This window comes from Zymoseptoria tritici, chromosome 1 (genome assembly GCF_000219625.1).
Source record: "Zymoseptoria tritici IPO323 chromosome 1, whole genome shotgun sequence".
Taxonomy (NCBI): Eukaryota; Fungi; Ascomycota; class Dothideomycetes; order Mycosphaerellales; family Mycosphaerellaceae; genus Zymoseptoria; species Zymoseptoria tritici.
Window position 1 is genome coordinate 4,889,654 of NC_018218.1, and position 24,247 is coordinate 4,913,900.

General features: G+C 50.9%; 7 protein-coding genes across 7 annotated transcripts; 5 read left to right on the forward strand and 2 right to left on the reverse strand.

Moving 5' to 3' along the window:
* MYCGRDRAFT_33882 (uncharacterized protein) lies at window positions 1-1,508 on the reverse strand (the record flags this gene model as incomplete). Its single annotated transcript, XM_003856972.1, has 3 exons — window positions 1-1,206; window positions 1,237-1,405; window positions 1,462-1,508. The coding sequence occupies 3 exons, from the start codon at window positions 1,506-1,508 to the stop codon at window positions 1-3; spliced, it is 1,422 nt and encodes a 473-aa protein (XP_003857020.1).
* A 454-nt stretch (window positions 1,509-1,962) lies between these two features.
* Window positions 1,963-2,849, reverse strand: MYCGRDRAFT_102854 (uncharacterized protein; the record flags this gene model as incomplete). The annotated part of the gene is made up of 1 exon (XM_003856971.1): window positions 1,963-2,849. One exon carries the CDS (start codon window positions 2,805-2,807, stop codon window positions 2,118-2,120), a length of 690 nt encoding a protein of 229 aa, XP_003857019.1.
* A 60-nt stretch (window positions 2,850-2,909) lies between these two features.
* On the forward strand, window positions 2,910-3,423 carry MYCGRDRAFT_102855 (uncharacterized protein; the record flags this gene model as incomplete). The annotated part of the gene is made up of 1 exon (XM_003856612.1): window positions 2,910-3,423. One exon carries the CDS (start codon window positions 3,140-3,142, stop codon window positions 3,398-3,400), a length of 261 nt encoding a protein of 86 aa, XP_003856660.1.
* A 3,375-nt stretch (window positions 3,424-6,798) lies between these two features.
* Window positions 6,799-8,606, forward strand: CYP-12 (putative P450 monooxygenase; the record flags this gene model as incomplete). The annotated part of the gene is made up of 4 exons (XM_003856613.1): window positions 6,799-7,125; window positions 7,247-7,477; window positions 7,560-7,945; window positions 7,994-8,606. The coding sequence occupies 4 exons, from the start codon at window positions 6,799-6,801 to the stop codon at window positions 8,604-8,606; spliced, it is 1,557 nt and encodes a 518-aa protein (XP_003856661.1).
* A 1,081-nt stretch (window positions 8,607-9,687) lies between these two features.
* MYCGRDRAFT_67205 (uncharacterized protein) lies at window positions 9,688-10,686 on the forward strand (the record flags this gene model as incomplete). Its single annotated transcript, XM_003856614.1, has 3 exons — window positions 9,688-9,734; window positions 9,808-10,334; window positions 10,403-10,686. The coding sequence occupies 3 exons, from the start codon at window positions 9,688-9,690 to the stop codon at window positions 10,453-10,455; spliced, it is 627 nt and encodes a 208-aa protein (XP_003856662.1).
* Window positions 10,687-10,783: 97 nt separating this feature from the next.
* Window positions 10,784-11,296, forward strand: MYCGRDRAFT_28586 (uncharacterized protein; the record flags this gene model as incomplete). Its single annotated transcript, XM_003856615.1, has 1 exon — window positions 10,784-11,296. A coding segment is annotated over one exon (513 nt), but the record flags the coding sequence as incomplete, so codon positions are not given.
* Window positions 11,297-13,721: 2,425 nt separating this feature from the next.
* Window positions 13,722-15,149, forward strand: MYCGRDRAFT_14239 (uncharacterized protein; the record flags this gene model as incomplete). Its single annotated transcript, XM_003856616.1, has 5 exons — window positions 13,722-14,020; window positions 14,092-14,226; window positions 14,296-14,335; window positions 14,390-14,578; window positions 14,640-15,149. Coding segments are annotated over 5 exons (1,173 nt in total), but the record flags the coding sequence as incomplete, so codon positions are not given.
* Window positions 15,150-24,247: the final 9,098 nt, after the last annotated feature.

The following is a 24,247-nucleotide window of genomic DNA, read 5'->3' on the forward strand; positions in this document are numbered from 1 at the left end:
CTACCAACCAACAAGACTCAACATCCCACTTCCGATTCGGATCGACACATACGCGCCAACGACCATGACACCCGCTCCAACAAGCAACGTCTTCAAATTCCGGCTCTCGACATGCGAATGCGTTGCCCGATCATCCGCCGCCTCTCCCATTTCCGTGATGGTACTGTATTCCGGCACGTATTTGAAGTCAAACGTTGTCTCCTTGCCCTTCAATCCAGATGGTGTATGTACAATGATGTTATAGAATACCGTCTTCAGCATGGCGATCTTCTTCCGATCCAAAGACGGAATCGAGCGGTACGTATAGGAGAAGAAGCAGAAGAATAGGCACTGCCCGGCCATGAGTGCCCAGTAGTAAACGCTTGGTCTCGCAAGACCGAGCTCGTCGCAGAGATCGTTGCCATTCAACCACCGGGCGGAGGCGATAAGAAAGTCGGCGGAAGCAAATCCAGGCGGTTGGCCTTCGAGAGATTTGATTACATTATTAGCAAGAATTTTTGACGTCTCTGTGGGCTGGATCTCGTTCATGAGAAGGGTGTCCATTAATCGTTCTGCGTCTTCTGGCGTGTCGAACCAGCCTGGTGGACATCCGATGACATGTCCAATGTATCTCCACAATGCGATGTAGTCTGCAATTTCCTGTTTCCGTGGGTAGATGCCTTGCCGTGGCAGACTGATGTACATGAGCGTGGCGGAAAAGGTCGCTATCGTGGCCAGATTATCCAAGTCGTTGATAGGTATACCCCAGGCTTCAACGTCGTAGTATTCTGGTTTCGACTGCCGCAACTTCATAATCCGCTGTCGAACAGCAGCATGCAGTAGGCGAACCCGGATCGTCGATGCGAACCCATCTCCTCCCGGCTGCATGCTCTCCAGCGACTTGGTACACTGCAAGATATGTTGTGTCGTCTCGTATAGTCTGCCGCGAGCCACCTTTGTCGAGAATCCACCTGTTCGTGCCAAAGTCTCTACTACCCTCGCTGCACCCATACCTCCCAGAAGAGACTGGTATGCCAATCCAGTGAGACATGCGCCGCCATATCGATAGAACACATCCTGCCCTCGTTCTAGCTGTGCCCAGTCAACCCACTCCGGAACGATGTTGATCTCCTTCCAAAACTCCGACAGCAATCCATCATTCTCAGCATTGTCTCTCAGAACAGCATAAAGGTCGCGAGAGGGTATCTTTGGGGCTTCCGCGTCCTTCTCGTCTACTTTCAACTCGGGTGGTACAACCTTCGTAAATTGGCTGCTATGTCTCGGGAGCTGTTTCTGCGCTGGTGGCGAGATCTCGTTGAGTCGATCGAGGACTCGTTCGGCGATGGTATCGTACGAGTATTTGAGAGGATCGGTTTGTTCGGCGGTAGGATGCTTGTCGGTAAGCTCGAAAGTGTAGCCCCAGCAGCTGCGGTGTGGTCAGGCGGGTGATTTGTGTAACGGTTGACATGTGAAAGTACCTACGTCTTGGTGTTGGCTGTGTTGCGGCGGAAGGGATTAGGCCAGGACATCGTAAGAGAATAGCGGTACCCGAGCGTAAGAGAATAGCGGTACCCGAGTGTATACAAAGGAGGATTGCCTCGTACGGGGACTGAAGGAGAAAATGCAAAAGAAGACTGGAACAGAGAAGAGTATAACTGTGTAGGAGATATGGAGAGCTCGTCTCCAGTATTTGAAGTCCTACCAGCCTATCGATGACGGCTTGAAAAGGTTGCAACTCCCAGTTCGGAGACGGTCATGGGACAGCACGAGGTCGCAACGCACAGCGCAAGAGATTGCAGCGAGGATGAGGTTTAGCGACGATACGGGAAGAAGTTTGAAGCGTTCGGAAGTTCATGGGCGCGATGTGGGAGGTGTCATCTGGTACAGGGATGCGCGACGTCCAGCTGCCCGCCTCGTCTGAGGCTTGGCAAACACGAGCCATGTACCGTATGAAGTGATGTGACAGCACTCGAATGAATCGAACATGTGTGCTGGTCAACACGAAACAGCAGTATTTCGTACAGGGTACTCTAGCATCACAGCTGGACGCCACACCTGCGGGTCGTCCATTGCAGGATCAAAGGATCTGCTTCGTACAAGTCACATTCGCTTCACTTCTTTCTTCATCCAACGCAGCTTCACGCTTTCCTTCGTTTACTTTTGCCTTCCTCATCGTCCTCCCCACCAGCCTCACGTTCGGTGCTGCGCCAATCGCTAATCTTCTGCTCGACGTCATGAAAGAACTCCTTAGTAGAGAGTGCCATTCCGTCTTCGCCAGGATTAAACATGTATGCATTTGCGAACATGCGCATCAGCTCCTTTTCCAGCTGTACGCCGTTCACAATCGCTTTCGGGGGTTCCAGATCAGCGGTTCGTTCGAGCTCGACTGTGGTAGACCCATCTGCGGCTCGAGCTGATGACTCGGCTGCTGATTCGAGAGCCGCTGCGGCTGCAGCGACTGCCTTGGTTCCGGCGGTGATCGCTGTACGGATCGACTTGAGGTTTTGTGGCTGATGGATAATGTCATTATAGCCCGGTGCGTTCTTCTCCCGTACAGCCGTCGCAAAGTAAGCAGCATGCTTGTGACTGTTGATGTCGTTCATGATCGCTGAGGACATCTTTGCAAAGTTCCGCGTGGCCGCAACGGTATTGCCCTTCGGAGGAGGTGTCGCACCAAATTCGTTATCCTCTTCGATCGGAGACTCCTGCCGTTTCCGTTTCGAAGGAGGGATTGGTTGTGACTGTATCGTACCTCTTCGTTTTCGGGTCATGAGTCGAGTGCCTGAGCTGGCAGACGGTGCATTCGTGGATTCGCCCTCTTCCAGCATGTTGGCAGGGGTTGACGGCTCTGCCTTAACACCATTGGTATCTCCAGGGCGATCGTCCGAGCTGGCATTGAGTCCGACGGCAGTACTGACGGAATGGCTGCGAGTCCGACCGAGGAGTGACTCGTCGGCCGCAGATGACACCACACTCTGCGGGCTACCCGCCCGCGCATTGGAACGACGCTTGCTGATCCTCGTTTTCGCAGGTGGCTCCGCTGCATTTGTCTCCTCTGTAACGGGCTGGTCACGAGCTCGCTTCCCGCGACCAGAACGAGTAGGTGTCTTCTGACGCCCGATGGTGGGGCTCAGTGGTTCGACTTCTGGTCTAGGAGTCGATGCTGAAGGTTGCAGAGGCGATGGTCGATATTCAACTTTCCACAGTGGTCGCACCTTGGGCCTGGGTGGCGTTGCTAGAGCAGACACAACATCTGAAACCAGTCGCGAAGTCTGCGAAGGCAATCCGCGCGGTGCTGTCGCAGGACCAATATTTGGTTGTGAAGAGTAGGACACTGATCGCTGCTGCTGCCCAGGTGTGTATTGGGACCGATTTTGTTGAGGCTGTATTGGCCGGTGGTGGTCTTGGGCTGGCAATGTGAATGGAGCTAGCATGTAGCCACCTTGCCGCGATTGCTGAAGTGGCGGCTGCGGTTGATATGCTGATGGCTGTTGCCCATGTTGTGGAGAGTACGGAGCTCGAGGGTCAGAATATGTTTGCTGCTGGTGGTACCCCTGAGTATGGGCGGCCAGTGGCGCTTGATATCTGGGCTGCTGGTCATTGGGCAGGGGCTGTCCGGTGTTCATGCGATGATATTGTCCATGCTGCTGCGGAGACTGCTGCGGATAGTATTGTTGAGGTTGCAGTGGCGGCGCGTGATGCATGCCTGGAGAGCCCGTGTGTTGCTGGCCTGGAACTGAGGAAGGCAGCATCCCGGGAGGCGGAGGCAATATCGGTCGAGGTGAAGACGAAGGTCTGGACAATGACTGCTGCAATTGCGGACTCGGCATCGACCCTTGCCTCGAATGGGAGTGATGAGACGCGTACGGCGATTGCTGACCTGGCGGTGGTGTCTGATTGTATGCCTGTTGCTGGGCCGAGCCATGAGCCTTGGGAGGGAGTCCAATGCGTGGAGACTGCGGCGCCATTTCGGATAGAGGTGGAAGTCCTGTGTTGGAAGAAGCTCGTCGGTGGCTGTCAGAGTTCTCCTGTGGTTCAGGACCATGGTTCATCATGGCATCGATCGTTGCTTGCGAATAACGCTTTGGAGGAGGCTGCAGTGCTGCGTCTCCCTGTCGCGGCGTGCCTGCTGGGCTCGCCGTCGCGGACGGCGCCGCAGAATTGTTCAATTCAGGTCGAATCGCACTAGGTTGAGTGTGTGCAATTGATGAAGGAATCGCACTAGGTTGAGTGTGTGCGATTGATGAGGGATTCGGACTGCTCACTTGAGACGTAGCGTGCTGTCGCTGCAGCACTTCGTCCCTACGACCAGACTCTATCTCCCCAATGTCGGCCGTGATTGTGGCATAGCTTTGCTCATACTCTCGCACCTTCTTGACGACATTGTCCTTGTAGCGAGCATACAATCGCGACACCAATTGCGGAATGAGATGTGAGTGCTTTGCGGCTTCTTGCACGGTCGGCAGGACAGGACTGGCGATTTTGCGTTTCTTCGATCCAATCGATGCATCACCGTTGGTGAGCGTGTGGCTGTCCCCATTGGCCTGGCGTTCGTTGTCCTGCTTGACTTCCTCCTTCAACAATCCCAAATACAGCTCGCGTAGCGCATCCGGACTCAGACGGCCGGGATCATATGTGGGCTCGTCGCGGATCAAGGGAATATTCTTGAGATCATCGCTGATGCGCGTGAAACTGATGGAGGCAACGCCATCTACGCGCAATGCCTGGAAAAGCAGAAGCGTTTCGAGCGGGTTGTATGCGGTCGGCAGGCTCGTCATGTGGAAGCCACTGCGGAAGGTGCAGCAGTGACGGAGACGATGGAAGCGAAAGAGCGTCGACTGTGCCTGCAACCATCATCGATATCGTCGGTCTTCAATTTGGCGACATTTCGGATCGAATACAGTGAATGGAGATCGGCGTAGGCGAGTCGATTCCGATGGGTTGTGTTGCGTGGTGCAGTATCTGCGTCGATGGTCGGGTCGTGCGATGGACAATTCTTCGAGATTGCGACCGAGCGGACGATGTTTCCCGAGCGTCTTCACCAAAAGCCGAAACCATGGCAAGAAGCAGAACTTGGCCAACCTGGAATTGATTCAGAATTGATGGAGCCAAACCAATTGCCATCAATTTCGAGGCCCGACATCCTGGGGAAAGCAAGTGCCTTTGTCTCAGGGCTAAAACAATACACCGTCGCGAAGCACAAAGGTAAGAGTCGCCGAAACGTGGATACCTTAGAACAAGAGCAACAGCAATCTCCTTTCTGCTCACAATCTCTCCGATATACCACCACCTTGATCAACACCACCCGCACCTCCATACTGTATTCGCACGGCATTCGAGGTACCGTCCTTCTCCCGCGACCAGCATGCAGATCGGGGCTCACCTGTTGCGCAGAGCGCCCTTACTTCACCCTTGACCCCTTTCTCGCGAACGGCCTTTATTGACCTTCATTTACGGCTCATTCGGGGGATTATCTTACTAGCTGCGATACCGTCTGTGTGCTGCTGATACCCTGCTCTCTTCTGGGGTCTAAGATCTGCGCCCAACTCAAGAGCGACGTCTCTGGAAAGTCGCGGAAGACAATCACTCATTGACACCGCTTTCCACGATGTCGGACGAAGACCAGGAGCGCGAGTTTGATCAGCGTCAGCAAGCGAAATGGAGAACGCGACCAGAGTCGTACGTCATGTCGGAACTGCAGACGATGCTAGAGAATCGCACAGGCAACACACAGCTGACTCGACAAACAGGACCATCGCTCAGAACTTCGCTACCGACCTCGATGCCATGTTCGGACTTACCCCTGCCGTGGAGGACCTCTCCAAAACGATCGAGCAGAAGTGAGGGCGCCCGCACGACTCCAAATTCATCGTCGTCGCCAGACTGACAGCTGGGCAGGAAGCAGACTGTGTCATCGGGAACACAACAATTGCAAGAGCTGGAAGCTAGGTTGCGTGCGACCGAACAACGACTTGCCCGCGTGTCCAAAAAGGACTCCCCTTCGCGACCGGGTGAAGTGCCCAACACGCATACGGACACCAATCAGACTGCCGACGGTGCTCCACGTTCGAGTCCGCTTGCGCAGAGACCATCCTACACCAACTCCCGCCCACCTACATCCGACGAGAGACCGGCCAGCAACCGGGAGAATACTCAAACTATGATGGCGGGGGCGCCACAGCACCAGATGAGTGCGAGCGAGTACGTGATGGTGGACAGGAGTGCGGGACAAGCTCAGAGAGGCTACGGTTAGGCAGGAGACTGAGCACTGAGGCGTTGGAGTCGCATGGGTGGAGTCTGGGTATGCGTGGGCTTGAAGGCCGCCGCAGAGAACAACGAAACATGGCGGCGGGGAGGTATTGTGCCATTCTTCACCTCCTGGTTGCCTGGGAGGTCTGTCACTTAGCGTTATGGGAGGATTAGCGAACGGCTTTCCGTGCGAAGCAAGACCAACCTTTCATCAATCACTGCATATGGTAAGCCCAGCCTAGACTCCTGCTCATCGATTCGAGATGATCGAGCTCTTGAAATACAGCCTCACTGCACAAGCGGGATGACCTTCCAAACGGGATCGATACTGCTACTGCCGAGATAGGAAATGGTAGTTCAGCTTCCTCCACCTCTCGCGACTTCGGACGCCGAAGTGGAACATCTGCACGCTGGAAAACTCCGGATCTGCATGATCCCGCGGCGCACGGCGTCGCATCCTTCAGGATTCAAGGTATGCACATATATGAACGTAAGCTCCCGTCGATCATAGCAACAACATCAGCCCGCTCCTTCATAGCGAAACACTGGTCAGATTTCCAACAGCACAACATGGCTTTACCAGCACTTCTCTCCAACTCAGACACTTCCAGCGTGCGTACCCTCTCACTCGCACTTCTGGGCCTCCTCATCAGCAGCATCGGATATCTCCTACACGTCAAGTTTCGTCCTGGTCTGCGAAGGATTCCCGGACCATGGCTGGCCTCCATTTCCTCTCTCGATCGACTACGATCCGCTGCCAGTGGTCAGCAGATGAATTATCATCTGAAACTTCATGAGCAATATGGACCGTTAGTGCGCATCGGGCCAAATCATGTCTCCTTCGCATATGCAGATTTGATACCGGATGTGTACGGCGTTGGGACCAAGTTTCGAAAGGTCAGTCTGCTTTTGTGGAGTCGTGTTCGCGAACTCTGGAGGGACATTGAACGAGTTAGGGTGTCCAGTCAAGGTCCCAGCCGACGATAACTTTGCTAACCAGTCTGTTATCGCCCCGCAGTCGGACTTCTACACACTGTTCGACACCCCGACTACGACTGGGGTGGCGCCAAATGTGTTCTCCGTTCGAGATGAAGTAGCGCATCGCGACATGCGGCGGCCGGCTGCCAATGCATATTCGATGAGCTCATTGAGAGAACTGGAGCCGATGAACGACGCTTGTTCCGCAGTGATCGTGGAGAAGTTCAACAAGTACGTGGACAAGGAGATCGATTTGGGAACTTGGCTGCAGGTGTGTGAGCACAGATCCTTCTCCTCAGCGAAGCTAGCACACGATGTCACGATCTGCTCTCGGGTACTGATATCGATGATAGTGGTATGCCTTCGACGTCGTGACCTCAATCACCTTCTCCAACACACTCGGAATGCTCGAGCAGGAACGCGATGTGGACAATGTCATCGAAGCCATCGAAGCTGGGCTCGCCTACAACAGCGTGATCGGACAGGTGCCATGGCTTCACAAGCTGCTCTTCGGCAATCCCATGGTCGTGAAAGTCGCGAATTTGGTTCCTTCGATCCGGAAGATGAGCAATAGCTTTGAACTGATGAGTGCTTTCCTCAAGAGACAAGTGAAACGCTACGAGAACGAGGAGTTCAACACGATCCCTTTGCAGGACATGCTTAGTCGTTTCAAGCGCGTCAAAGATGGAAAGCTGCTGATGAGTGACGACTTGGTCCTCAGTCACACCGGGAGTAACATGTGAGTCTCATCATCACTCAGGTCATGAAAACCGCTGACGGCCCACAGTTTCGCCGGCTCCGACACGACTGCGATATCCCTGCGCTCCGTATTTTACAACCTGTGCCGGAACAAGCAAGCCCACGACAAGCTGCTCGCCGAGATCGATGAAGCAGATAGAAACGGCCTGTTATCCAACCCCGTGTCGTTCGCCGAAGCACAACGTCTACCGTACTTCCAAGCCGTTATGAAGGAAGCCTTGCGCCTACATCCTGCAGTCGGACAACTATTGGAGCGACGGGTGCCCAAAGGCGGAGCGGACATCGGTGGCGCGTGGTTACCAGAGGGGACAATCGTCGGCATGAACCCATGGGTCAGCGCAAGGGACGGGTCGGTGTATGGGCTTGACCATGACGATTTTCGTCCCGAAAGATGGCTGGAGGCAAGCGAAACACAGCTGCGACTGATGGATCGCAATGACCTCTCCTTCGGTGCAGGGGCTAGGACTTGTCTGGGTAAGAATATCTCAATACTTGAGATGTCAAAACTCATCCCTGAGCTGTATCGGCACTTCGACTTCGAATTGACGGATCCGACGAAAGAGTGGGAGCTGCACGATTACTGGTTTGTCAAGCAGACCGGGTTGATCTGCAAGGTGAAGCGCAGAGAGCGATCTTGCTAGAATCGAGACCAATATGAGAGGTTTCGATGGTCCTAGCCCTTGCCGAATCGCAGCTGGCATAGCTCGATAAACTCGTTCAGCCCCTCAGCCAGCTCGTCATTCCGTTCATCATTCCTCATCTGGTGGATGTAGTGCAAGCCAAACTTGTCGCCCTTCTCCTGGGTCCAGGGGCCGCGTTGCCAGTCTGCAAACTCATGTTCTTGTCGACCGCCACCACCACCGCGGGTGTTTCCTCGCCCACCTCGACCTCCGCGCCCGCGTTGCTGGTGAAAGGTGGGCCGATGCTCATCGAGCCAGTCCTTGCGATTCCAGCCGTATGCATCGTCTGGTCCAGGTTCCAGAGTCACGCCATATGCGAGCTGTAGTTGATGCTTTAGGTTGGGATATCTTACCAGGAGTCGTTTGAGTTCGGGATCATTTTCGAATCCTGTGAAGTCCAGTTTCGGCGCTCTCTGCGTTGTTCCAGGTCGATCTGTGGGCAGTAACTGCTGATAGCCGTTGTTCTTTGCCCCAACGGACGCTTTCTCTTCATCGTGTTTCTCTTTGTGCAATTTGTAGCATGGTATGGAGCAGCTGTTACCGGATCAGTCTCGTTTCTGCGGAATTGGATTGATGCGTAGTCTTACTATCTCAGCTCACAGACTGGGCATTTGTATTTCGAATCGACGGTCTGGCACACGCCGCATTTGGGCGCTGACATTCTGCTGGTCTCATATCTATTTCTCGGTGTTGGTGATGGAAAGAAGTAGTCGTCGATCACATGAAGGAAAGTTGACGCGAAGTCCAGTGCCAAGACAATCTGCTTGAGGAAAGTTGCGGCGATGAAACCATGACCTCCGCGACCTGCAGACATCGCCGTCACCATCATTGATCTTGCGTTGTTCGTCAGTCACATCCCTTCGAATCACTTGCAATGTCACCACCGAGATATCGATCGCTATTGCAGTTGGCACGCGAGCGAGCACCATACAGCTTCTCAGGATGCATAAGGAACAATACCCAGAGACCGCAGTGGATTGCCCCAACAAGGCGAAGCGTTCAGACTACTACCTCGCAGACTTCTCGGGGAGCTCGTCCGACGATGGCACAATTGCAGAAACCATTTGAGCAGAAGAATGCGAGTACTCTGTACGTGGCAGAATCTTGACGCCGAGAGACATAGACGTTGGATCTTCTGGGACAGTACACTGACCTTCAGTAGCTACTACGTGATCTCGATTGTGCTCGGGACTGTTGCGTTGAGCTATGGAAGCGTCCCGCTGTACAAGACAATCTGTCAACAGACGGGATGGGGTGGACAACCGATCAAATCAGCCGCTCACTCAGTACCAGACGGCGAGGACGAAGTAACCGCAAAGCTGACTCCGGTCACTTCATCACGACGACTGCGTATAACGTTCGCCGGCTCCACGTCTGATATCTTACCCTGGAAGTTTACGCCACAGCAAAGAGAAGTCAGGGTATTACCAGGAGAGACAGCGTTGGCCTTTTACACAGCCACGAACCAAAGTAAAGACGAGGATATCATTGGGGTAGCGACATACAGCGTGACTCCGGCACAAGTGGCTCCATACTTCAGCAAGATCCAATGTTTCTGCTTCGAGGAGCAGAGATTGAACAAGGGAGAGACTGTGGACATGCCAGTGTTCTTCTACATCGATCCGGATTTCTTAAAGGATCCAACAATGAGAGGCATTGATACCATCACGCTGAACTACACGTTCTTTAGTAGGTCAAATGTCGGATCCAGTCGATCAGACTGGGCCAGAAGGAATTGCATGCTGACTATTGGACAGAGGCGAAATACGACAAGAATGGGCATCTATCGCCAGTGCCTTCACCGTACTAGTATGCAGTGGCTTGTGCGTGCTGATCGAACCAGCAACCTGCTCGGGCATGGCGCGCATCATCCAAAGCAGCTTTTGCGTTTTACCTATGGCAATCGGGACACGCCTATAGTACCCCGCCAGCAATCCGACCGAAGCTTCCCTGCATGAGCTATGAGTCTACGGCTTTCGAAGAGTTCCCCTCACCTCGAGTGCTTCTTCCATCTTACCCTCCGGTCGGAACTCCGTTTAACATCAGCAAGATTTGCTCGAACCCGTAGCGCTTTCGGCCGAACCACCACCAGAATCATGGCAGACCGCGAGCTTGATTCTAGCCGGCAGGCTCAGAGGCTTCCTGCTCCCACAACATACCTCACTGGCCACGACAATACAACCGGGAAAGCGGTCATCCATTCAAAGCGTCCAATCAAGTTCAACAGTTTCGATGCCGAAAACCTCCAGATGTCCGTCGCATACACCACTAGCTTCCCAGCTGATCTGAATGGCGACGCTGATGTTCATGCACACGAGGAGAAGGTGAAGAGTGGGAAGCTTGGTCTGGTATCTGGCGGAGGGACCGTGCTGCGATATGTTGACTTCGCGCCGGATTACGAGTGTATGATGCACCGCACTCAGTCACTGGACTATGGAATCGTTTTGGAAGGAGAAATCGAATCCGTCCTCGACTCAGGAGAAGTGCAGCTCATGAGAAGAGGGGACTCGATGGTTCAAAGAGCAACCATGCATTCCTGGCGAAACCCCAGCAAGACTGAATGGGCTCGCATGATTTTCGTGCTTCAGGATTGTCAGCCAGTCATTGTTGGAGGAAAGATTGTCAAAGAAGATCTTGGAACTGGCGCCGGTGAAGTGTTGCCGTCTGGGAATGATGTGTGAGAAGATACTCTACACAGTCTACATATTCGACGCCAAGACGCTCGACGGCGTCGAGTACATTGCAAGAGACTGTTTGTCTTGAACAAGTCGGTACTCCATAGATGCGGAGACAGGTCCGAAAGACAGCTACGCCAAGACGAGCTGTCGGAAAAGCACCTCACCTCAATCGTCATGCTTTCCAGGACATGCACGAGAAGCAAAGAATGTCTTCTCTTCCACCTCACGATCCGGTAAATGGCTCTCGCACATATGTGGCCTACGAAGTTTGCGAGCGTAGATCTCCGCCGGGCTTGACACGTTCCGCACAGCGTTGTCCGCGCGCCACAGCATGGCGTGTAGGTCTCAATGCCTCCACACCGAGACGCATGTTGCCATGGTGAGCATGAGTGTTTCATATGACTGTCAGATAGTTGTCACTGGCGAGCGGCCCTTCGCGTCTGGTACGCCAGATTTTTGCATATTATTTCCGCTTTCCTCGAAACCCAAAACAGCTCCTGCTCACCAGTGCACTGGACCGAGACATGTCACTGCAAGTTTGTTGCGCACAGCTCGGAGTGCGAAACTCAACTTACGATCAGATCTCCTGAAAAGGAGCAAAAACAAACACCCCCGTTTTCCTGGCCCAAAGGAGAGGATACTAGGAGGACAATGAAACCATTTACTCATTTCTGACACCCTGGAGGCTGGTTTTCTGTTGATCATACTGCACGCCGAAGTCCACTTGCCCGAGACCGAACCCATTCCACCACAAACTACCCGACTTTCCACTTCGCCAATCCTCCTCTTTATTCTCAACGCGGTACGGGTGGGCCAACACGAGGGCCCGTAGGACGTGGTTCTTGAAGAATGGCTGCGCTGGCGGGGTATATGTGCCTACAAAAAAACTGAGCGGGATGGCGTAGTGTCCGAGGGGGGCGGCAGCGAGCGGACATCTGCATCGTCCCAGCAACGAGGACAGTACTGTTGTCGAGACCCGCTCCAGCTCCTGTTCTACGAAAAAGCTGCGAGCTTCTGTCTTCAGAAATCGCCAAGTACTCGCGCCCTCATCTCTACTATCGGTCCTTGCGCCAGCACCTCCCATATGCCGCCAGGTCCGATCTTCACTCTACCGGACACGCCACCCATCTTCATGTGCTAGGAACTGGAAGGTTTCGTGGTGAGGATACTTTCACTTCCGCCGAAAGCCAACCACAACTGGCCGAGCGAAAGCACGAACTGATCTTCGCCCATTGAGCATGATCCTCATGCTTACGAGATGCAAAATCGAGAACATGTCGTAATTGCCCGAACCAAGCAACGACATGGTCACCGGGAGTCAGCGCTGATTTCGCATGTACGAGACAGTCTGTACCGCCAGCTCCTCGCTTGCATTCCGTTCTCGCAATTGAAGGACGGAAGTCATCGTCCGTTTGTCGATATTTGGGCTAGTGCCGGAAGGTCGTGGGGGCAGGGGGGTTCTTGCGGAGAACCTGGTCGGGATTGGTGGGATAATATGCGGAGGCATCGGTGACTAGTCTCAGTGCCTCAGTCCACGCCCAGTTAGCGCGGATTCGCACGCCTACTGTTCGTGGTCTGAGGGTCCGAACGCCGAATTTAGGAGATAGAGCGCAGCATTAGTATAGAATTTACACCTTAATAAAGCGCAGCATCGTTTCGGCCCCAATTGCTACAACGCAACAACGAAACTAGTTATTAAAAATCCGAGACTATAACTTTGTAGAGCCGAGTCTTGCGATTTAAACGGTGTATTAATTATTTAAATCCGACGCCAAACGAAAGCTGTAATAGAGCTCGCGCAAATTCTTCGGAATTCTAATTTGTTAGGCGAAAAATAGGAAAATGCGAGCTCTATTAGGGCACGCAAAACACACTTAAATTTTCTATACGATACGCCGTTCGAATCGCAAGACTCGGCTCTACAAAGTTACAGTGCCGGATTTTTAAAAAAGGTCGTTGTTGTTGCGCTGTCGCGTGCTGCACTACATCTCCTAGAAATCCGGCTTGGGCCCTCAGACCCTCTTAGGCGAGGCGCTCGAAGAGGTTAGTGCTCGCCAAGAGGGTCTGTGCGCCTGAGACTAATCGGTGACGGTGTTTGTGGGGAAACCTGGTAACGACGATCTACGGACCACTTCAACAATGCGGAGCCGAGTTCATTGCTCGTGGGATGTTGAACTATTCACCGGCTATGTCTGTGCAGAAGAGGGGAGCATTGGCAGTAAAGACGAATTGGGGTTCGTATAAAGCAGTGGTACGACCATCGTCATTCTAACCATTAGCACAGTCTCATCTTCCACCTCGACCAACGGCCATTATACACATCATCATGCCATTTCTTTCAAGCTCCATCGCTCTTGCAGCTCTGATTGCATTTGCCTCTGCAGAAAGTAATCTCGGAGGCCAAGGCTACGTGGATCTCTCGGTCTATGGCGGAACTCCAGATGCAAAAGGCGCAGGAATTCTTTACGGTATACCCAACGATCCCGCCTACTATCCCGGAACGGCACCAGCTCGATCCACATGGGGACCATACTTCCAAGGGGCTGGTATTTCCTGGGTCCGCGCTGGGGGTGCTCAGATTCCCTTCAAAGGATACGCTTCCGACCTTCTTGAAGGCGGTACTGAGGGCTATGATAAGCGGTTTGCGTCGTTCAAGCAGAACTTTCAGGATGCGAGGGCTTTGAACCCGAATAATCAGTCTGTAGCCTTGACCGTACTCGGAGCTTCAAGATGGAACCGAATGAAGGGCTAACCCGTGTCTGATCTAGATTTGTCTTGCTCGTTCATGATCTTTGGGGCGCAGACGGTGGGCAAGGGAGCAACACGCCTTTCCCGTGTGATGATGGCGATTGTGCGCAATATGGCGTCTACCTGGACAAGCTGATTGCGGATCTGAAGGACAAGTAGGTGATCTGATCTCGGTCAAACGAAGTGCTCTCTCAGAATGTGAAACTGACCGGAATATGGAATAGCGATCTGTTGGGAGGTCTACACATTGACATTTGGAATGAGGTGTGTTGTATTCCTGCTTCAAACTCCTTCTTGCATGCCGCTGACCAGACGCAGCCTGACATTTCGGGCTTTTGGGCTCGCTCGCAAGACCAATATCTCCAAGCGTACGACTACGCCTACTCCAAGTACAGAGCTGCGTTCGGCACGGCCGTGGCGCTGGTTGCGCCTTCTACTTCCAGCCAGCCTGATGCCAACAACGATTGGTGGAAGAACTTCACGAGCCACATTAGCGCCAACGGCAATGTACGATATCCTGCATCCCTCGATAGTAGTGAAGGCTCCCAGGCTAACTTTTCTTGCAAAGATCCCGGACTGGTGGAGCGCCCACCAGCTGAACGGAGCCAGCTCAGCCAACTGCGGCAACGATCCTGTCAATACACAGGCCGGATTGAATGACGTCCTGTCCCAACACGGGCTCCCAGCACGACCATTCCAGCTCAACGAGTACGCCTACATTGATGAGCAGAGTCCAGCATATACTGCATGGTTCATATCACGCTTCGAGCGTACCGGCATCACCGGATTGCGTGCCGACTGGGGCTCGAAGGTCGGCCTCCACAACGACCTCGCCAAACTCCTTGGACCAGGAGGAAATGACACGACCGACAATTTCTACAAACTCGGTGACTGGCATGTTCTGAACTACTACACCCAGCAGCAACATGGCGTCATCACCAAGGCTGGAGCGACTGTCAGCACATGCTACGACCTGTATGTGACGCAGGAGCGAGACGTCGGCTCGACGCACATCCTCGCTGGCTCACGTGGTCAGAGCGGCGCTTATCCTATCACCGTCTCGAACGTCGATTCGATGCCCGCCTATCACGGGAAGACCTCACTGCGTGCGGTGATCAACGAGATTCCGTACAACAATGGAGGACGGGTGGATTGTCCTGTACTTTACTCCAACACCACCGTCGCCGTGTCCGACAACAAGATCGTGATCAATCTGGAACAGACCACAAACTCTTCCTACACCATCGATCTGTACGCCGCATGAAGTCCGAGGGCTTGTGCGAAGCTGGGAAAGCCGAACAAAAGCATGCATATATATGGACCATAATCGATCAAAGCTTCTGCATAAGCTGTCTCAATGTCCGCGCATACTCTTGGCAGTCAGCGAGATGAACATACTGCGAGCGCCCAAGCAATTTGATCGCTTCCTCCAGCACAATCCTCTGACCCAATGGCACGCAAATATCGCCAGCCTTGGACATTTTGACATTCATCTCATGACCCTTTCGCACGAAAATTTGAACCATCTCATCGTCACAGGGACGGTCTAGAAGAATGTTGTCCGGCAGAAGCTCGTCTTCGCTGTCACTGCCCGCTGGCTGCTCTCCACCGCGATTCTGCAAGACTGACAATTTGATCTTAACGAGCGCTCCGCGGATTTGCGGGAGATAGATGCCATAGATGATGATGAGTAGAGCCGAGACGAAGATGCCAAACGGCTCGTAGAACATCCCACGGCTGTATCGCCGACAGTGCCAGAAGATGGCTCCAGCGTGGACAAGTGAGAGTCGCACTTTATGATCGTCCAGGGTCAATGACTGTAGGACTGATGTGTCGAGATCCGCGACGGGAAATCCTTGAGAGCTCTGAGCACGGGCAGTGCTTAACTGCCGACCCGTGGCAATGAGAGCACGGTATGGACACAAGAGCAGGATGCGAGAAAGGTGCAGATGGAAGATGATAGGCTTCTCGTACCCTTTCTCGAGCGCAACGTCACCGTTTGCCGTCCAGTGGATGGCATCTAGGCAGTCGCAAGCACTGTTCCGCCAGGATGCATAGATCGAATTAGCGGGTAGCCATTGCTGGGACTGCTGATGTGAGCGGTCATCTTCGCTCCCCGACTCGGATTGTTCTGTTTCAGCGAGTGGACCAGGGCTCCAAGAGGAGAGCGGATCTCGGACCGCTCGCGCCACTTCTGCTGTCTTTGCTAGTAGACAGTATATCATGAAGATTTTGCTCGTGATGCTGATTCGCTCCGGTAGCTTGTTCTTTGTGTAGAGGGTGTGTAGCAAGGAGCGGACGCCTCCAGTTCGCTGAGGTGCCGGTGTCGCTAACACAGATTGGTCGGGTGCACCGAGTGCCATCCATTCAACGGCACTGGAAGCTTCCCATCTCGCCTCACTGGATGGCATGTCATGGTCATCCAAGGGTAAGCTTATCGAGCCGTCCTCGACACGCAAGAGATGCGTGTACGTCTGTACAAGCCATTGGCACCAGAACAGCCTGCAGTGGCTTTCCTGTGCGATCCAAGCCCGCCACTGAAGATCGAGTTGAGACGGATCGATGTCTTTCAAACTTTGCGGGCGATACTGGCGAGCGTAAAGCTCACAAGCCACGTGAGCCTCCGCCAATGCAAGTCCTGAGGATCGTGTGCCCGAAGTATTGAAGTGTGTAATGGCAGAAAGAATGCAGGCTTGCGCAAAGGGCAACGGATCGCAGTCAGCACCATTCTCCGATGCGTTCCGTATCGCACGTCGGAGAAATTCCTCGAAAGAATTGAAAAGGATGTCCTGTGCAAGGACGAAGGTAGGAATTAACTGTGTGTCTGATTTTCTATTCTACGGAGGAGAAACTGCTGTTATCTACCTTTATAAGACGTTTGCTGCGTACAAACCCTCCTTTAATCCCTATGCTTCCTGTTAATTCCCGCTGCAGCCCTATGCAGGCTAGCAAATACTAATTCTCCCACTTAGCTGTGTATAGCTGTTGCTAGAAGATCGGTCGTCACGTTGTTATTCGTGATCGTGTTTATGTTCGTGTCCGCAGTCGGCTCGACTTATGCTAAGGCCCCTTATATGTTAGAGGAAGTCTTCCTTAGGCAATAGTTTCGTAAAAATATCTGCGGTGTTGTCCTTGCTGTCTACTCTGTAAGTAGTAATAATTCCGTCGGTTACGGCTTAGCGGATGAAGTAATACTTAATGTCGATATGTTTCGCCCTTCTATAACCTTTAGGGTTGTAAGTGAGTTTAAGTGCGGCGTTGTTGTTAATGTAGATCGGTACGCTGTCGATGTAGCAGTCCGGCAGTTCGAGCTCGTTAATAAAGTTCCGTAGCCAGATAGCCTCCTGAGCGGCGGACGCTCCGGCGACGTATTCGGCTTCTATAGTGCTTGTCGCAATGCATCGTTGGCGTTTGGACGCCCATAAGATAGCTGCTCCTAAGAACATTGCTACCCAGCCGGTGGTGGATCGTCGTTAGTCTATTGTTTGTTTGTTTGTTATTTGTTTGTTCTATTTATGTCCTTTCGGAGTCCAAGACTATATAGGACGGCTTTGCTATAAAGGCAAAGTAGTAGATCTAGTTACAATTAGATTTTTCGGTATTCTTTAACCTTAGGGGAGACCCCGTGCCTAAGGCAATACTAAAGGACTTTAAACAAATGCGAGACAAAGGAAATTAAACAAGTGTTGTAGCCTAAGGCTGCAGAATTTTCGCGCTAAGCTTTTGCAGAATTTTTAGCGGATCCTTCCGCTTCGTACATACGCTACGAATTCGAAAAAGATGTAGCGCAAGGCGATATAGCGCAAAGGCGCAAAAAGTAGCTATCTAACTCGCTGCCTTCTCTTGTCCTTAATATGCCTTTGTAGAACTATATGCCGCCTTCTAGCGCATATAGCTACGTAGGTTAATCGCAGAGTTATAGTGTTAGAAGCACCTCGAGAGGGAATGTAGGCTTACACCGAAAACAAATAGTTGTAGAATGTAACGAGTCGATTCGATAAGGAAGGGAATAGACAAGAGCGTCCCCTAAGGCTATGTACCCGCCCTTCGTGTTACCAAATGCGTCCCTCCGCCTAGACTAGGCACCGGTCGCAGTCTAACGTCCGCTCGGGGGCTATCGTACGCCTATAAGGTTCGTCCCTCTATAGGATGTCCTAGTCTAGGCTAGATAAGATAGCACCGGTAATCTATAGTACTAGGATAGTCCAGGTTAGGACAGGTAGGGGGCGTTATCGTAAGGGTGTCCTTATATTACCCCCCTCCCCTCTCTACAACTAACCTTAGTTGCGGTAGAAAATTCATAAGCTGTTAGCTGCTAGATGTCCTAATCTAGAAGGATTTGCGGGTCCGTAGCGTCGCTATATTAATTTAATTCTTCTTCCAAACTTTCTCTCTTCTTTACTAACTACTAAAAAGTAAGTAATCTAGGGTAGTGCTAGTATAGTCTAGTTTAGGTCTAGCAAGGCTAACATTAGCGTAGACACACTATGTCTTCCGCTGCCGCGGCCCTCGTGCGCAACGATTACGCTAAAAAGGTCCGCAACGGGGCTTTTAACTACAATCCGTGCTTTAATTGCATTAAAGACATTAAGCTAAATAAAGACTTAACTAAACTGTGCTAGTTAGCGTTAGAGAAGCCTATTAAGGGCATTACTACCAAATGCGCCGGCTGTCTAGACGACAGAAATGCCGATTGCTTCTAGGTAGGATATTTCTGGACTGTTCTAGAGTCTTCTAGATCTAGGCTAACCCTAAATAGCTCCCTCCGGCCTATAAGGACGAGTAGGATACTATTAATACCTAGATTTAAGCAGAGTACGCTAATCCGGTAGTAAACGCGGACAACAGGAAGAAGTTAAGGAGCAAGGTGCTCCTATTTGCTAGTTCGATTAAGTTATATATGCCGTTCTAGCTTATTTTAGACTAGTATGCTAACAGTTGGCGCCTTAGGGAGCTTAGAAACAGCGTTCGCGGCCCGGAGGGTCTTACTTTGCACTAGGGTACCCGCGAGTAGGACACGACGGGTTAAAAGGTTAAGAAGCGGGACAGGTCGGCTGCTACTTATATAGAGAAGGCCGTAAGTATACCGTTCTAGCGCATTTTAGGCTATGCTAACGCTAGGATGTAGGAGCAGGCTGCTACTAGGACCCCGAGGGCTAAGAGAAGCCGCCTAATTAATCTAAAGGGCGCTATTACGGTCTAGTCGTTAACAGACAAGCTTAATAAGTACAAGACTGCCTTATATCGCAATAGTAAGGCCCTAGAGAGGTTTAATTCGTACGCTAGGGGTACGGGAAAGACTAATAGGGAGGCGTTAAAGGCTTTAGTAAGTACTACGGCCGCTTAGGAGCGTAGAGAGGACGCTTCGGACGAGGATAGCAATAATTAAGCCGGTTTGGTCTAGTTAGCTCTAGCAGTATATAGGGTATAACAGATAACGCTATTACGCAGAGTAATAGGGCCCTTTTAAGTTATAATAGCGCAGAATAGCTTAACGTAGGCTAGAATAGTCCAGAATAGAAAGCCTTAACGCCTAAATAAAATCCCTAGAATTATTAAAAATGTTAAAGTCTAATATTATAAAGCAAAAAGGATTAAAAAATTAACTAAGGGGGTTAGCGTTTTTTCTGGAATTTACCGCGCGCAGTTAGTCCTTTCTAGCCTATTCTACGCCGGTAGGCCCGCATTACTGCCGGGCTAATGTTAACTACTGTTTCCTAGGAGTTCTCGGACTAGTCGTAGTCTTTCCACTTAATAAGGTACTCCCGATTGTTTAGTTCGTCTATACGTTCGGCTAGAATAGCCTCGACTTCGTATTTATTATCCTCTCCTACGTCGTATCGCATTATCCTGTCCTGTTTGCGACTAAACTAGTCCGGGATAGATAGTTCTAGTAGAGAAACATAGAAGGTTAGGTAGATCTTTAGTAAGTCTAGTAGATTAAGCATATATGCAACGCGGTTAATAACCGCTTTTACCTTATAAGGTCTAATGTATTTATAATTAAGCTTCGCTGAAGGTCTTAATAACCTAATGTTGCGTATGTTAAGGTAGACTTCGTCTCTAACGTTAAAGGAGATATCCTTCCTATGCTCGTTCGCCTACTTAGCTATTTGCTTCTTTGTTTTAGCTAGTCTAACCCGTAGTTTCTTCTAGTTAGAGATAACGCGGTCCGCAAGTTGTGCGGCGAACGGGGCTTCTCGTCTATCCTAGCGTAGTCTAGGCTAGTAGCACTGCCGAGGGTCCTATGTCGTATACGCCTAGAATAGCGTAACCCCTGTTGCGGAGTATACGCTGTTATTATACGAGAATTCCGCGGTAGAAAGTAGGGAGGCCTAGTTGTCCTGTTTATAGTTGTAGTATATGCGAAGATACTGCTCTAGCGTCTGGTTTTGGCGCTCTGTTTGCCTGTCTATTTAAGGGTAGAACGCTGTACTTAGTTTCCGGCGTATACTAAGGCAGAAACAGAACGTGCTCTAGAATTTTAAGGTTAGGATAGGCCCTCGATCCGACGTAATCGTAGCTAGTGCGCTATAGAGTCGTACGACTTCCCTTATAAATACCTCTGCGAGCTCTGCTGCGGTAATCGTCTTCTTGCATAGCGCATAATAAACTATTTTAGTGTATCTGTCTACGATTACTAGGATTAAGTCGTAAGCCTAGCCTAGAAGCATGCTAGGTAGTAGGTCCGTTATAAAGTCTAGCGTTACATCCTCTTATAGTATAAGCGATAGTAGCTCTGCGTATAGCAATCCGTAAGGTTTATGCCGCCGTAGCTTTGCCCTGCTGCACGCTTAACACGTTCGTGTGTAGTCCTTAACGTATTTCCTTATTTTAGGCTAGTAGAAACTCCTTTGTAGAAGTTCGAGCGTTTAAGAGAAGCCGAAGTGCCCTACTATAGGGTCGTCGTAGCATTCCTAGAGCAGTTAGAGTCTTATACTTCCTTTAGGTACGTAGGCCTTGCCGTCTATATACGCGACTCTATCCTCGTTAGTCTATTAATCTGCCTAGAAAGCAGGTTCCGCTTAGTCCTTCTCCTTATTAATCCTGTTAGAGGTCGGATCTTTTAAAAGGGCGCGTTTTAGGCGCGTTTTTAGGTCTAGGGCGTCCTTTACTGCCCCTACGTGCCTTACTAGTCTATTATAGTCTAGATGCGGTTAGAATGCCGTCTAGAGGAGCCGCAAGCTTGTAGACGACTCTTCGTCTATAGCCTACCGTCTAGAGTAGTCCTTATCCGTAAGGTCGGGCCTTCTACTTAGTGCATCCGCCGCCCTATTAGCCTTACCGGGTCTATAAATAGTCCTAAAGTCGATCTACGACAACTACTCGGCCTATCTAACCTGCCGCCTAGACAAGGTCTTAGTCGTTATAAGAGTTTGTAGGTTTGTATAATCTATTAGTAGTTCGACCTAGTGTCGAGCCCCCTCTAGGTATTGTCTAAAGTACTTAAAGGAGTCTACGACTGCTAACAGCTTAGCGTCTTCCGTAACGTAGTTCCGTTCTACTGCGATTATCTTTCGTAAGAAGTATAATATAGGGAACTACTACGTCTTGCCGTAGTCTTCGTATAGTTAGCTTAGAATGCCCGAGATTGCCTCGCCTAAGGCGTCGGTTTCTACCCTATAGGGCAGTTTTAGGTTAAAATAGTGTAGGATAGGGGCTTCCGAGAACCTTTTCCGCAATTTGTTAAAGGAAAGCATAGCTTGCTCGTCGAGCTCTAAGTATACTCGTTCCTTCTTACGTTAGTTTACTGCCTTTTTCCCCTCCGTATAGCGGTTAAGTGCTATAGCGAGGCGTAAGAAACCCTTAATAAAGCGCCTATAGTAGTTCGCGAAGCTAATAAAGACCCTGATGTTATATATTAACTAGGGAAGTAGCTACTCCTGGACCGATCTAACCCGTTCTAGGTCGATCTCTAGCCTATTACGTATAATAACGTACCCGAGGTAGTCGACGCGGTCCTTATAGAAATCGCACTTAGACAGGTTAGCGTACAACTTATGTTTCTAGAGGCGCTCTAGCACCTCCTAGACGTAGCCCTCGTGCTCCTTTACCGTTTTAGAGTATATAAGGATGTTGTTAAGGTAAACGACGCAGAATACGTCGATTAGCCCTACTAACGCGCTGTTAATAAAGTTTTAGAACACCGCGGGGGCATTGTAGAGCCCGAAGGGCATTACGGTATATTCGAAATAGCCGTATCTAGTCTAGAAGGCTATCTTCTACTCGTCGCCTTCCCGGATATAGACACGGTAGTACGCGTAGCGGAGGTCTATCTTCGTAAAGTACCTAGCGCTAGCTAGCTAGTCTATTAACTCGGAAATTAAGGGAAGACCCCCCCTATTCTTTATTATAACCGCATTTAGGCCGCGGTAGTCGACATAGAGGCGGAGTGTGTTATCCTTTTTCCTCGCGAAAAGGATTAGCGCGCCTGCTAAGGATGTCGAGCGGCGAATAAAGCTACTCTTTAGATGTTTAGGGAGCTACTTGCGTATTGCATCTATCTCTACCTCCGACAAAGCGTATATAGGGCTAAATAGGACCCTTGCTCCTTTAACTAGGTCGATCCTAAGATCGTACGGTCTATACGGTACTAACTTGCTAGCTAACTCCTCCGAAAAGATATCGGAGAAGTTAGAGTACGCTGTTAGGATACTATTCTAGTCTAGTTCGAGTCTATCCTCGACCTCTTAGATTAATATAACGTAAAGAGCTGCCTCGACTTTACTAAGACACTCCTAGTAGAACCTATCTAGGGACACTACCGCTATCGCTTAACGCTTTTAAGGTTTCTGCCTTTAGAAGACCTTCTTTAGAGTAAAGTTAATACCCGGGTTGTACTTCTCGAGCTAGGGTATGCCGAGTACGACTTCGAAACTGTAGATACGTCCTACCTTAAACGTGTCTACGCACCCCTGCGCCTTGCTAAAGGTATCTATAGCCTTATAGGAGTTTCTCGTTTCTCTAAAGACCTATAGGCTCTAGCTATTTAGAGTTAGGTACTTTGTCTAGGTAGACGGCTTAGAAACTGTCTACCCTATTTCCTTTACTAGCATAGAATCGCAGAAGTTGTCCTAGGCGCCGCTATTAATTAGGCCCCGGACCTTTCTAGACTCCCCTAGGCCGTTTAGCGTTAACTCGACGCTAATTAGGCGCCCTTGCTAGGCGCGGCGCTTTCCTAGCTTAGCCGAGCGCCGCTAATCCTTATTATAGAGGACTTGGCCTACCTAAGTAATAGCGTCTACTTAGGGGGCGTCTCTTTCCCCGAATCCTTCTATAGGTGCTAGTTAGTGTAGTCGCGGCGGATATGCCCGACCTGTTAGTATCCGTAGTACGTAGCCTTAAAGGGGGCCTTTAGGTTCTGTTCGCTATTACTAGTCCTTGCCTTCTTACCGTCCGGAGCAGTAGAGCCGTCGCTAGGGCGCTTCTTCGCCTACTTAGCGGACCTTTTAGTAGCCTACCTCTTACGAGCCTCCTGTTTAAAGCCCTCGTTAGCATAGTAGGCCTTTTTAGCCCTCTCCTCGGCGTCTACTAGGTTTAGTAGGGCGGTAGGGTAGTTCGAGAGGCGGTTACGAAGGGTCTATAGAAGGGCGCTATAGAACCTAAGGATCTTCTTGCTATCGTCCCTTTTATCGAGCTCCTTCTAGAGTGTCTTTAGCTCCTCGAGGAGTTCTTCCGGTGTGCGGTTACCTAGGGTAATCTTTTTTAGCTTCTCGTAGGCCTTCTCGCGCCGTTCGGTCTCTATGCCTATCGAGTTAAGTATAACCTCCTTTATTATAGACTAGGTTAGCTTAGACTAGTCGTTAAGGCCGTCGACGTAGCGTTCCTAGTAGTCTTGCTAAAGCTTTCCTATGTAGTCGGTAGTAAAGTCGACCTTGCGGTCTGTTGTTTGTTTGTTTGTTTGTTCCATTTACGTCCTGTAGGAGTCTATGACTATGTAGGACGGCTGTCTCGCGACAGCAGTCTATCTATGTACAATCGTTGTTCTCTCGTATCTCTTAACCTTAGGGAAAGACCCGTGCCTAGGATAGTAGCAAGCTAGTATCGAAGGACTTTAAAGAAAGACAAATAAGGAAAAGTAAAAGGAGTGTAGGCTAGACAGTCTCGTCTTCGCCTCTTGCTAGGTGCTAGGACCTAGAAGCAATCTTTGTATCCGAGAGAAAGGTAGTAAGGTGT